General features: G+C 38.5%; 1 protein-coding gene across 1 annotated transcript in view; it reads right to left on the bottom strand.

Moving 5' to 3' along the window:
• LOC123547002 (nucleolar complex protein 3 homolog) overlaps nucleotides 1-13,374 on the bottom strand; it is a 323,445-nt gene that overhangs the window by 31,508 nt on the left and 278,563 nt on the right. Inside the window, exon 19 of the mRNA XM_053551318.1 lies at nucleotides 3,194-3,288. Coding sequence (XP_053407293.1) covers nucleotides 3,194-3,288 — 95 coding nt within the window. The remainder of the gene's footprint in view (nucleotides 1-3,193; nucleotides 3,289-13,374) is intronic.

Genomic DNA, 13,374 nt, shown 5'->3' with positions numbered 1-13,374 from the left:
AACTTATTTACAGTAACAACTAAGGGATTTAATCTTAAAAAAAAAAAATCTAAGTCCACACAAAAATCCTTACCAGGTACAGACAGGTCAAAATACTCCTACATGTTACACTGGATGTAACATGCATGTTGTACTACAGAAAAGTGGTCTCGATTTTTTCCTACGACTAGTAATGAAAAAGTTACAATATAAGGTATTTATAGTAACAACAAAGGGAAGTAATTCTAAAGAAGGGACCTGCGCATGACACTCCGTCTCATGATGGTGTACAATTGTGCCAAGTTACATCAAATTCCCTCCATGCATGAAGAAGAAATGCTCCAGACAAAGTCATTCTTGTATCTGACCTTTGGCCTCTAAGTGTGACCTTGACCTTAGACCTAGGGACCTGGTTCTTATGCATGACACTCCATCTCATGATGGTGAACATTTGTGCCAAGTTATATCAAAATCCCTTCATGCATGAAGAAGAAATGCTCCGGACAATGTTTTCATTCTTGTATTATTTGACCTCTAAGTGTGACCTTGACCTTAGACCTTGGGACCTGGTTCTTGCGCACGACACTCCGTCTCATGATTGTGAACAATTGTGCCAAGTTACATCAAAATCCCTCTGTGCATGAAGAAGATATTCTCCAGACAAAGTCATTCTTGAATTTGTGACACTTCGTCTCATGATGGTGAACAATTGTGCCAAGTTACATCAAAATTCCTCCATGCATGAAGAAGATATGCTCCAGACAAAGTCTGTGGACGCGGCCCGCATGGCCGCCCCACAGGGGCGTTCCCATAATACGTCCCGTTTTTCAAACGGGCGTATAAAAATTGATGTATCATCCATGTTTTACCATAGATAAATGGTGTTGGTTTTTCCGTATGGCCAATAATAAACTAGATGCCCAAGGGCAATATGTCGAGCCCACCCTTCGACCCCTAACTGTGACGTTGACCTTTGAGATAGAGTCTGTCTCACTGAGTTAAACATTCATGCCAAATATAAACAAATTTCCTCAATGCATGTCAAAGTTATGGGCCAGACAAGAACTGACATGACCTTTGACCTCCAACTGTGACCATGACTTTTGAGATAGGAACCTGGGGTTTGCGCATGACACTCCGCCTCACTGAGGTTAACATTCATGCCAAATATAAACAAGATTGTTCCATGCACTGACGCACATAGTATACACCGAACAGTCATTTGGACAATAAGTCTTCGCTTCCACAAGCGGGCTCGACAAAAAGTTACAAAATAAGTTATTTATTGGAACAATGAAGGGAAGAAATTCTAAAAAAAAAAAAATTTAAGTCCTCAAAAAAAAATTATATTTCTAAGTCCACACAGGTACAGATATGTCAAAATACACCTAAAAATTGAGGTACAATCCATGTTGTACCACAGAAAAGTGGTCTCAGTTTTTCCCTACGGACAAAAATAAACTAGATGTGTGTCCATAGGACACAGGTGCCCCCCACTCCTACCACTGTAACATGGTTTAATGACTCAGGTTTTTTCCTAGGTCAGGGCCATAACTCCTACAATACTGAATGAATCCGGATGAGAAACCCCAGGTGCACAACTACACATGCTGACCAACATTCCCATAAACTTTGGTGACTCTAGGTCAAATACTTTTAAAGCTATGCGCGACACAACATCAAAATGACCAATTTTTAACTAAGTCAGGGGCCATAACTCCTACACGACTGAATGAATCCGGACGCAAAACCCCAGGTGCACAACTACACACGCTGATCAACATTCCTGTAAAGTTTTGTGACTCTAGGTCAAATACTTTTGGAGCTAGGCGCGACACAACACTAAAATGACCAATTTTTACAAAGTCAGGGGCCATAACTCCTACAAGACTGAATGAATCCGGATGCGAAACCCCAGGTACACAACTACACATGCTGACCAACATTCCTGTAAAGTTTTGTGACTCTATGTCAAATACTTTCGGAGCTAGGCGCGACACACCATTCTCGGAAGGACGGACGGACGAATGGATGGACTGACGGACGGACAAGAGCAAATCTATATGCCCCCACCATGGGGGGGCACAAAAAGTTGGACCCGGTTCATGTGCTCTGCACAATATTAAAAGCATAGGTTGTACGGATTCAGACAAGAAGATTTTTAAAGTTTTTTTCCTATATAAGTCTATATAAAAGTTTGGACCCCCAGGGCAGGGCCTCTTTTCACCCCAGGGGTACAATTTGAACAATTTTGGTTGAGGACCATAAGACAATGCTACAAACCAAATATCAAAGGTGTAAGTGTTGTGGTTTCAGACTAGAAGATTTTAAAACTTTTTTTCATATATGTCTATGTAAAACTTGAGACCCCCGGGGTGGGGCCATATTTGACCCTAGAGGGATAACTTGAACAATCTTGGAAGAGGAACACTAGATGATGCTACATACCAAATATCAAAGCCCTAGGCTTTGGTTTTGTACAAAAAGATTTTCAAAGTTTTCACTATATAAATCTTTATAAACCATTTGACCCCCGGGGCGGGGCCATATTTGACCCTAGGGGGAAAATTTGAACAATCTTGCTAGAGGACCACCAGATGATGCTACATACCCAATATCAAAGCCCTAGGCCATGTGGTTTTGTACAAGAAGATTTTTAAAGTTTTCCCTATATAAGTCTATATAAACCATGTGACCCACGGGGCGGGGCCATATTTGACCCTAGGGGGATAATTTGAAAAATTTGGTAAAGGACCACTAGATGATGCTACACACCAGATATCAAAGCCCTAGGCCCTGTGGTTTTGGACAAGAAGATTTTTAAAGTTTTTCCTTTCGGTTGCCATGGCAACCAGAGTTCTGCATGGAATTCAATTCTTTGAAGAATATTGAAAGGGGGCCACCCAAGGATCATTCCTGTGAAGTTTGGTGTAATTCTGCCCAGTGGTTTTCAAGAAGATTTTTTTAGAAAATGTTGACGGACACACGACGCACATCGCACGATGGACATTGAGCGGTCACAATAGCTCACCATGAGCCTTTGGCTCAGGTGAACTAAAAACAGCAGGAATTTTGATCAGACTTGTGATATAATACAGAGTCTGTCCTGAAAAAATACTATAAAAGAACACATGGGGTTTTCAATGCCTGCTGATGGTATTTAAATTGTTATTACAAGTTTGGAACCTAATGTGTTTTAGGTCAGTCTACTTACTTGCGTAGTTCTGCTGGCAACTGTACCTCCCCTGCTGATAAAGATCCATGACTCAGATGTATACTCAGTCGTCTTACAGCGGGATCATAATGATGCTGAAATATTAGCAATAAATATTCAATTAGCCAGATCATAATGATGCTGGAATGTTAGCAATGAATATTCAATTAGCCAGATCATAATGATGCTGAAATATTAGCAATAAATATTCAATTAGCCAGATCATAAGGATGCTGGAATGTTAGCAATAAATATTCAATTAGCCAGATCATAAGGATGCTGGAATGTTAGCAATGAATATTCAATTAGCACGAACATAATTATGTTGGAATGTTAGCAATGAATATATTCAATAAGCAAGATCATAATGATGCTGAAATACTAGCAATAAATATTCAATTAGCCAGATCATAATGATGCTGGAATGTTAGCAATGAATATTCAATTAGCCAGATCATAATGATGCTGGAATGTTAGCAATGAATATTCAATTAGCCAGATCATAATGATGCTGAAATATTAGCAATAAATATTCAATTAGCACGGACATAATTATGTTGGAATGTTAGCAATGAATATTCAATAAGCAAGATCATACTGATGCTGAAATATTAGCAATAAAGATTCAATTAGCCAGATCATAATGATGTTGGAATATTCAATAAGCAAGATCATACTGATGCTGAAATATTAGCAATAAATATTCAACAAGAGCTCTGCCAAGCGGGACAATATATGCCTGAAGGGTTATATCAGAGGATGGGAGCAAAATTAAAAGGGAAGCATTTGTGCCAAGTTTCTTCATAATCATTTAAGCAGTTCAAGAGTTATAGGGCAGCCACAAACCAAACTCATATGATATTTGACCCCTAAATGTGACCCTGACCTTATAGCGGGCCATTCGAAACATGCACTCTGCATGTTGTCTCCATGTGGTGAGCATTTGAGCCAAGGTTCTTTAAAATCCTTCAAACAGTTCAAGAGTTACAGAGCAGACACGAAACAAACTGATATGACCTTTGACCCCTAAGTGTGACCTTGACCTTGAAGCAAGCTATCCAAAAACCATTTATCTGTTCAGGGTCACTATGACCTTGACCTTTGACATTCAGATCTCAAAATCAATTGGGGTCATCTGCTGGTGATGACCAACCTTCCTATCAACTTTCATGATCCCAGGCCAAAGCGTTCTTGAGTTATCATCCGGAAACGGATTGGATTGGTCTACATTTCAACCGACCGACCGACATCTGCAAAACAATATACCCCTCCTTCTTTGACGGGGGGCATAATAATTCCTGTTTGAAGTCTTAATGGGGTATAGCCTCAACAAACATTTTACGAAAAGGATTCATTATTCTAGGCCATATACTTTTTGAGCTATGAGCATCACAAACAAAAAATCCACCATTTTGGCTATTCAAGGGCCATAACTCTGTAATAAGTGCTAAGATTCTCAAGAAGAATGCCAAGTGTGCAAGGTCACATCATGATAAAGACTGATCAAGCAAGGTTTCATGAATTTACATCAAATACTTTTTGAGCCAGGCACATAACTAGGTGAAAATGTGCATTTTTTTTACTATTTCAGGGGCCATAACTTTAACAAGAGGGTCATCATGACCCTGATCCGCTCACCTGAGTAATATGAGCTACATGTTTCAAATGTCGAACTGATGCTAAAATATTAAGAAAGTAGGTCAGTAGGTGACATTCATGGTCACTGAAATTCAGATTTAGGATCGGTGTGCAAAACTGTACTTGTCATCCAAATCTCAAGGCTCTATCTTAAACAAGAAGGTCATTGACCCTAAAGCGCTCACCTGTGTACAAGGCTTCAAGTGTGTTTGCAGTACAGAGTTAGGTTTCTTCAATGTTAGCCTATATTATATACGTCACACACACTATTGAACCTAGGGCAATAATTTGAACAATTACGGTAGACGTAACAAATCTGATATTACACGCCAAATATCAAGGCTCTAGCTATCATTGATTCAGAGAAGAAAAGTGACCACACCCCATGACAGCCATGTTTTTTGATGAATCGGAAAAAATTGAACAATCTTGGTAGAGGGTCACACAAGAACCATTTGTGCAAAGTTATTTTAAAATCGGCCAGCAGTTTCACATAAAAAAGATTTTTAAAGTTTCCACTATATACATATAGGGAAAAGTGACCACGCCCTCTGGCGGCCATGTTTTTTTTAACGAATAAAAAAATAATTTGAACAATCTTGGTAGAGGGTCACACAAGGACCATTTGTGTAAAATTATTTAACAAGAGGGCCATGATGGCCTTATCTCTCACCTGTTATCACTGCACTTAAGGACAAGAAGGTCAAAAAATCATAATCAAGATCAATCAAAAGAATTGAGAAAATACAGTTGAAATTAACATAACAAGAGCACTGCCAAGCAGGGCAATATATGCCTGAAGGATTACATCAGAGGAGGATAGGAGCAAAATTTTGACTGATGAAGCCCAAAGGACAGGAACAACAAAGGGAAGAAATTTAACCAAAAAGAAAAAAAAATCTTACAAGGTACAGATATGTCAAAATACACCTAAAAATTGGAGGTACCAAGCTGCTATTGTGCAGACAAGGTCAAAATAGCTAATTTTAGCCCTTTCAGGGGCCATAACTCTGGAACCCATAATGGGATCTGGCCAGTTCAAGAAAGGAACCAAGATCTTATGGTGATACAAGTTGTGTGCAAGTTTGATCACACGAGAGCCTTTTGAACCCTTACGGCGGAGGAATTGATTGTTGCGACCTCTGATAATCTTAATTGAAACCAGTTTTTAATGTTATGAATTATTAATCATCGAACTGTCTGTTACAACAGAAGTAAGATATTACACTTATATAAGATAATCACAAGTATTAATAGGTTGCAGAAGCTGTTACGTTGACTGACACTATTAAGGCAATTATATACACCCTTAACAATGATTTGGTTCCAAATATTGCTGCAGGAGAAAATCCAATCATCTTGATGTGAAATGTCAGTATTACCAGACATTACTCTTAGACTAGCGGAAACTTTAAAAATGTTCTAGTCAGAAACTGCTGACTGAATTTTGAAATAATTCAGTCAAATCATCCTTAGGCACAAGACTGTAATATATAAAAACATTGTTCTCAGATGGCATGGTCACTTTTACCTGTATGGATATAGTGGAAAATTTAAAAATGCTGGTCCATATTGTTTTAAAAGTATTTTACAACTAGAAAATGCTTTTGTAAAAAAGCGCATGTCTCCCCCAATACAAAGTCCTATAGGCAAGAAGTAAATAGGGGTCAGGAGCGAAAGTCAAAGAGACACTGATGGTTGGCTGCAATAGGGATCATCTACTTGGCATGTCCAGTCATCCCGCTAAATTTCAACACTCGTGGCCTAGTGGTTCTCAAGTCACTGTTCAGGCTCCTGTGACCTTGACCTTTGATCAAGTGACCCAAATGCATCTACTCTGCATGTCCAATCATCCTATTAAGTTTCAACATTGTAGGTCAAGTGGTTCTCAAGTTATTTCCAAAAAATGATTTTACATGAACAGGCCACTGTGACCTTGACCTTTAATAGACTGACCCCAAAATCAATAGGGGTCATCTACTCTGCATGTTCAATCATCCTATGAAGTTTCAACATTCTGGGTCAAGTGGTTCTCAAGTTATTGATCGGAACTGGTTATCAATGTTCAGGCCCCTGTGACCTTGACCTTTAACGGAGTGACCCCAATAACAATAAGGGTCATTTACTCTGCATGAACAATCATCCTATGAAGTTTCAACATTCTGGGTCGAGAGGTTCTCAAGTTATTGATTGGAAATGGTTTTCCATGTTCAGGCCCCTGTGGCCTTGACCTTTAACAGAGTGACCCAAAAATCGTTAGGGTTCATCTACTCTGCATGACCAATCATCCTACGAAGTTTCATCATTCTGGGTCAAGTGGTTCTCGAGTTACTGACCGGAAATGGTTTTCAATGTTCGGGCCCCTGTGACTTTGACCTTTCACAGAGTGACCCCAAAATCGTTAGGGGTCATCTACTCTTTATGACCAATCATCCTATTAAGTTTCAACATTCTGGGTCAAGTGGTTCTCAAGTTACTGACCGGAAATGGTTTTCAATGTTCAGGCCCCTGTGACCTTGACCTTTAATGGAGTGACCCCAAAATCATTAGGGGTCATCTACTTTGCATGTACAATCATCCTATGAAGTTTCAACACTCTGGGTCAAGTGGTTCTCTAGTTATTGATCAGAAATGGTTTTCAATGTTCAGGCCCCTGTGACCTTGATCTTTGACGGAGTGATTCCATAATCAATAAGGGTCATCTACTCTTTATGACCAATCATCCTATCAAGTTTCAACATTCTGGGTCAGGTGGTTCTCTAGTTATTGATTGGAAATGGTTTTCAATGTTCAGGCCCCTGTGACCTTGACCTTTGATGGAGTGACCCCAAAATCAATAGGGGTCATCTACTCTTCATGACCAATCATCCTATGAAGTTTCAACATTCTGGGTCAAGTGGTTCTCTAGTTATTGATCGGAAATGGTTTTCAATGTTCAGGCCCCTGTGACCTTGACCTTTGATAGAGTGACCCCAAAAACAATAGGGGTCGTCTACTCCAGCAGCCCTACAACCCTATGAAGTTTGAAGGTTCTAGGTCAAATGGTTCTCCAGTTATTGCTCGGAAATGAAGTGTGACGTACGGACGGACAGGGCAAAAACAATATGTCTCCTGGGGGAGACATAATAATGTTCAAGTTTTTCTTAAAACTACTGATATACATAGACTTTTGACCAAAAATCCTTTCATTTAATGACAAAATGGCATTTTATTTGCAGTTGATTTTTATTTGCCCATCTCTGAAAAAGCGGGGCCTATTACGTAAACAGCCGTGGTGGGCGGGCAGGTGTTCAGCGTCCAGAGCATGTGCAATCGCTAAGTCGAACAGTTTTCATCCCATCTTCACCAAACTTGCTGAAAGCGTGGAAGCTTGTGAAACCTCAAACTCAGGTCCTCTTTGTTTTAAGAGGTTATGCTTGGTTGCATATAGGGTCCTTAAGAGAGAGAAATAGAAAATTTTCAAACAGCTTCACCAAAACTGATTTTGAAATAATTTTAAAGAAATAATCATTGGACTCTCTACTAGATAATGTTCACTCTCAGTGCTCTGATTCACCAAAAAGCATGCCACCAGGGAGCATCCTTTCTTATCTGCCGCTTCAATATCTCAATGGTAGTGTCCACTTTGAATGTGGGAGATGTGGGGTTTGGCTCAAGTTTGGTCATGTCAAACTTGCGCACAACTTGTATCACCATAAGATCTTGGTTCCTTTCTTGAACTGGCCAGATTCCATTATGGGTTCCAGAGTGATGGCCCCTAAAAGGGCCAGTATTAGCTATTTTGACCTTGTCTGCACAATAGCAGCTTCATTTATGATGTTATTTTAACCAAACTTGAGCACAACCTGTATCACCATAAGATCTTAGTTCCTTTCTTGAACTGGCCAGATTCCATTATGGGTTGCAGAGTGATGGCCCCTGAAAGGGCCAAACTTAGCTATTTTGACAAGATTGTTAATTTGGGGAGGGGGGGGGGAAGGGGGTGTGGGTGTATTGTCTAGTGGACTTTTACCAAGATTGTTCAAGTTATGGTCCCAATGCCAATATTGGTCCTGCCCCATGGTCCCTTGAATTTACATAGAGTTCCATAAGAAAAACATAAAAAAATGTTCTTCTCTGAAACCAAGAGGCACAGAGCTTAGATATTTTACATGTTGCATTGTCTAGTAGTACTTTACTAACCTTAGTAAAGTCCACTAGACAATACACCTGCATCCTCCCCCCCCCCCCCAACTTAACAATCTTGGTAAAAGTCCACTAGACAATACACCCCCACCCTCCACCCCACTTGGTGGCCATATTTTTTAACATAATTGAATTGCTTAAGCAATTTTGGTAGAAAGTCACCTAGAGATCATTTGTACAAAATATTTTTGAAATCCAGCTAACAGTTTCTGAGAAGAAGATTTTTAAAGATTTTCCTTTGCCATGGCAACCACACTTCTGAATGGATTTTAATTCTTTGAGCAATTTTGAAAGGGGGCCACTCAAGGATCATTTCTGTGAAGTTTGGTGTCAATCTGCCCAATGGTTTTGAAGATTTTTGAAAATTACATTATATAGCCATTGAGGGAAAATAAGCCCCGCCCCCTGGTGGCCATGTTTTTTTACCAAAATAGAATGGCTTATGCAATTTTGGTAGAGGGTCACTTAGAGATCATTTTTACAAAATATTTTTGAAATCCGGCAAACAGTTTCTGAGAAGATTTTTAAAGATTTTCCTTTTGGTTGCCATGGCAACTGCAGTTCTGAATGTATTTTAATTCTTTGGGCAATTTTGAAAGGGGCCACCCAAGGACCATTCCTGTGAAGTTTGGTGTAAATCTGGCCAGTAGTTTTGAAGAAGATTTTTTTCAGAAATTGTTGACGGACGGACGACACACACTGCACGACAGTCATCAAGCGGTCATAAAATCTCACCTTGAGCCTTTGGCTCAGGTGAACTAAAAATGGAACCATCCAGAGTTATGGTTCCTTATCACTGCACTTCTTCTCAATGAGCTCTATCATTTAGAGACTGTACCAGAGCTTTTCGTATACTTTGATTTTTCAAAATATAGCGGTTTTTACAAATGCACCAGTTACGATTTAAAATGTAAACAAGGCAGTCTGAAAGACAGCTAAATCCCCCGCCAGTTGTGGATAGTGAAAGGGTAAACCTTTGACCTTGAGCTGTAACATTGACCTTAAACTGACATGGCTGACTCATGAATTCTGCACATTGTCTTGATGAGGTGATCATTGACCCAAGTTTCATGAAAATCCTTCAAGGGGTTAGGAGATACAGAGCTCAAACCTTTGACCTTGAGTTGACATGGCTGACTCGTGAGTTCTTGATGAGGTGATAATTTGACCCAAGTTTCATGAAAATTCTTCAAGGGGTTTAGGAGATACAGAGTGGACACAAAATGGAAGGTTAAAACCTTTGACCTTAAGTTGTGACCTTGACCTTGAGCTGGCATGGCTGACTCTTAAGTTCTGCACATCGTCTTGATGAGGTGATCATTTGACTCAAGTTTTATAAAATTCCTTCAAGGGGTTTAGGAGGTATAAAGCGGACACAAAATGGAAGGCCTTGAGTTGTGACCTTGACCTTGAGCCGGCATGGCTGACTCATGAGTTCTGCGCATCGTCTTGGATAGGTGATCATTTGACCCAGGTTTCATATGAATCCTTCAAGGGGATTAGGAGATACAGAGCGGACAGAATATGGAAGGCTAAAACCTTTGACCCCGAATTGTGACCTTGACCTTGAGCCAACATGGCTGACACATGAGTTCTGCACATCACCTTGATGAGTTGATCATTTGACCCAAGTTTGATGAAAATCCTTCAAAGGGTTTAGGAGATACAGAGTGGACACAAAATGGAAGGCTCAAACCTTTGACGCTAAATCATGACCTTGACCTTGAACCGGCATGGCTGACTCATGGGTTCTGCATATCATCTTGATGAGGTGATCATTTGAACCAAGTTTTATAAAATTCCTTCAAGGGGTTTAGGAGATATAGAGCGGACACAAAATAGAAGGACAAAACCTTTGACCTTGAGTTGTGTGCTTGACCTTGAGCCGACAAGGCTGACTCATAAGTTCTGCACATCGTCTTGATGAGGTGATCATTTGACCCAAGTTTCAAGAAAATCCTTCAAGGGGTTTAGGAGATATGGAGCGGACACGAAAGTGTTACGGACAGACGGAAGGACGGACCTTGCTAGCTGTTCGCCAGCTGCTAAAAGGGAAAATATAAAAGAATCAGTGTAAGTTTTATTTCAATGGTACTACCAGTTATTAAGTTCATACTCTAAGAAACATGTCAGAGAAATTTGGGCAGTTTTGACAGATCAAATTATTGGCAAATTTAGATATATCTTTTCCTTACACGGAAATTGTCATTAGGTAACAAAGCGAATATGCCGATAATCCGGAGTACACCGAACCTGTTATTGTCACAAAATTGTTCCAGTTCACGTAATGTAGTCGGGAAGAGAATAGGGTGCACTTAAGCAACTGCCTAGCTATAGCTACTGCTGTTATAGGGAAGTGGTAGAGTGTCTGCCTTAGGTGTGAGAGGTCCTGGGTATGAATCCCGGTCAGAGCTTTTTTTTGCTGTTATCAGAGTTCTATATTTTTAGCGAACAGTATCATGGATCATTATTTAGCAATCCAGATCACAGCTTAATGTTAAATCAAATGCACCCAAGAAGAGTTACATTTCCTTGATCACAAAATTTCCTTTTGTATGAAAATATTAAATGCTCATAACTCTACGCTTCTGGTTAAAATATTGTCAATATATCTATTTTTGAGAAATATATTGACATTTGCCTTCATTTCAAAGCTTTTTAATTTCATACCTATGATTTGAAAAAATCAGGTACTATCTCTATATCATTGTGTGAAGTTACAACTTAGAATCTTCAATACTTTTTGAGTTCTGCTCCAGAAAGAAGTGTGATGGACGGACGGACACAGACAGACGGACAAGGTGACGACTATATGGTCCCCAACCTTGGGAGCAGCATAATAAGCAAGATCATAATGATGCTGAAAGATTAGCAATGAATATTCAATAAGCAACATCATAATGATGCTGAATGATTAGCAATGAATATTCAATAAGCAAGATCATAATGATGCTGAAAGATTAGCAATGAATATTCAATAAGCAAGATCATAATGATGCTGAAAGATTAGCAATGAATATTCAATAAGCACGATCATAATGATGCTGAAAGATTAGCAATGAATATTCAATAAGCAAGATCATACTGATACAGTGTAACTTCCGAAAACCGGACCTTCTGAAAACCGGAAACCTTTGAAAACCACACGAAACTCAAGGTCCTGTTTTTTCTGTTCTTATTTCTATATTTTATTAACTTCTGAAAACCGGAAGTTCCGAATTCTGAAAACCGGACGATATCTGAAGCACTGTTTATATTTTAACACTAAAATTGATTTCTGAAAACCGAACAGCAAAATATTTGCTGGATTAAAAGTTTCACCTGATAATCAGAAAAAACTGTCAACATGTTCTTTTGTTTATCTATTAGCGGCATGCGTTTATTTTGACACGCTATATAATCACAATGATCATTTTATACAAAAGTAAGGAAGTAATCAGCAATAACTTTCATTTGTATTCAATTTATGAAAACGTGATTAGTTAAACATCTTACGTGTTAAAAACTTTCTTAATGTTTGAACGAAAGAAAGATAGGTGTTTTAATTGATTTAGTTAAATCGATTAAACCATGCGTTATCAACATTAATTAAAATTTAATGTTGATAACTCGGGACTCCAAAGACGGTTAAATGTAAGTGGAAAATGTTTGCGTAGATGCTATTATTAGAGATATGTTGTTTCCTTTTATATTTGTTATTTATTAATTTATTATCTTTAATGTTTGTAATTAATTAATTAATCAATTAATTGATTTCTTTATAAAATTAACAAGAGTGCAAGAATGTCACAATATACGCCCGTCACAGCAAATTTCTTTACTCTAGCACCTGTATTTGCAAATGGAATTTTAATTTTGTGGTTGTTTAGTAATAACTAAGTGTTTTGTTTTTCTAAGTCCACAAAAAAACTCCTTACCAGGTAGAGATACCTTAAAATACACCTAAAATTGGAAAGTAACATCTATGTTGTACCACAGAAAAGTGGTCTTGGTTTTTCCCTACGGTCAATTATAAAAAAGTTACAATATAAGTTATTTATAGTAACAACTAAGGGAAGTTAATCTTTAAAAAAAAAAAAAAAAAAAAAAAAAAAAAAAAAAATCAAAAAAAAAAAAAATTGTAAGTCCTCACAAAAATCTTTACCAGGTAGAGACTGGTCAAAATACACCTCAAAATTGGATGTAGCATGCATGTTGTACTACAGAAAAGTGGTCTCGATTTTTCCCTACGACTAGTAATGAAAAAGTTACAATATAAGCTATTTATAGTAACAACAAAGGGAAGTAATTCGAAAGAAGGGAACTGCGCATGACACTTCGTCTCATGATGGTGTATAATTGTGTCAAGTTACATCAAA

This window comes from Mercenaria mercenaria, chromosome 9 (genome assembly GCF_021730395.1).
Source record: "Mercenaria mercenaria strain notata chromosome 9, MADL_Memer_1, whole genome shotgun sequence".
Taxonomy (NCBI): Eukaryota; Metazoa; Mollusca; class Bivalvia; order Venerida; family Veneridae; genus Mercenaria; species Mercenaria mercenaria.
The sequence above is the reverse complement of the archived record's forward strand: the minus strand, read 5'-3'. Positions and strand labels throughout refer to the sequence as shown.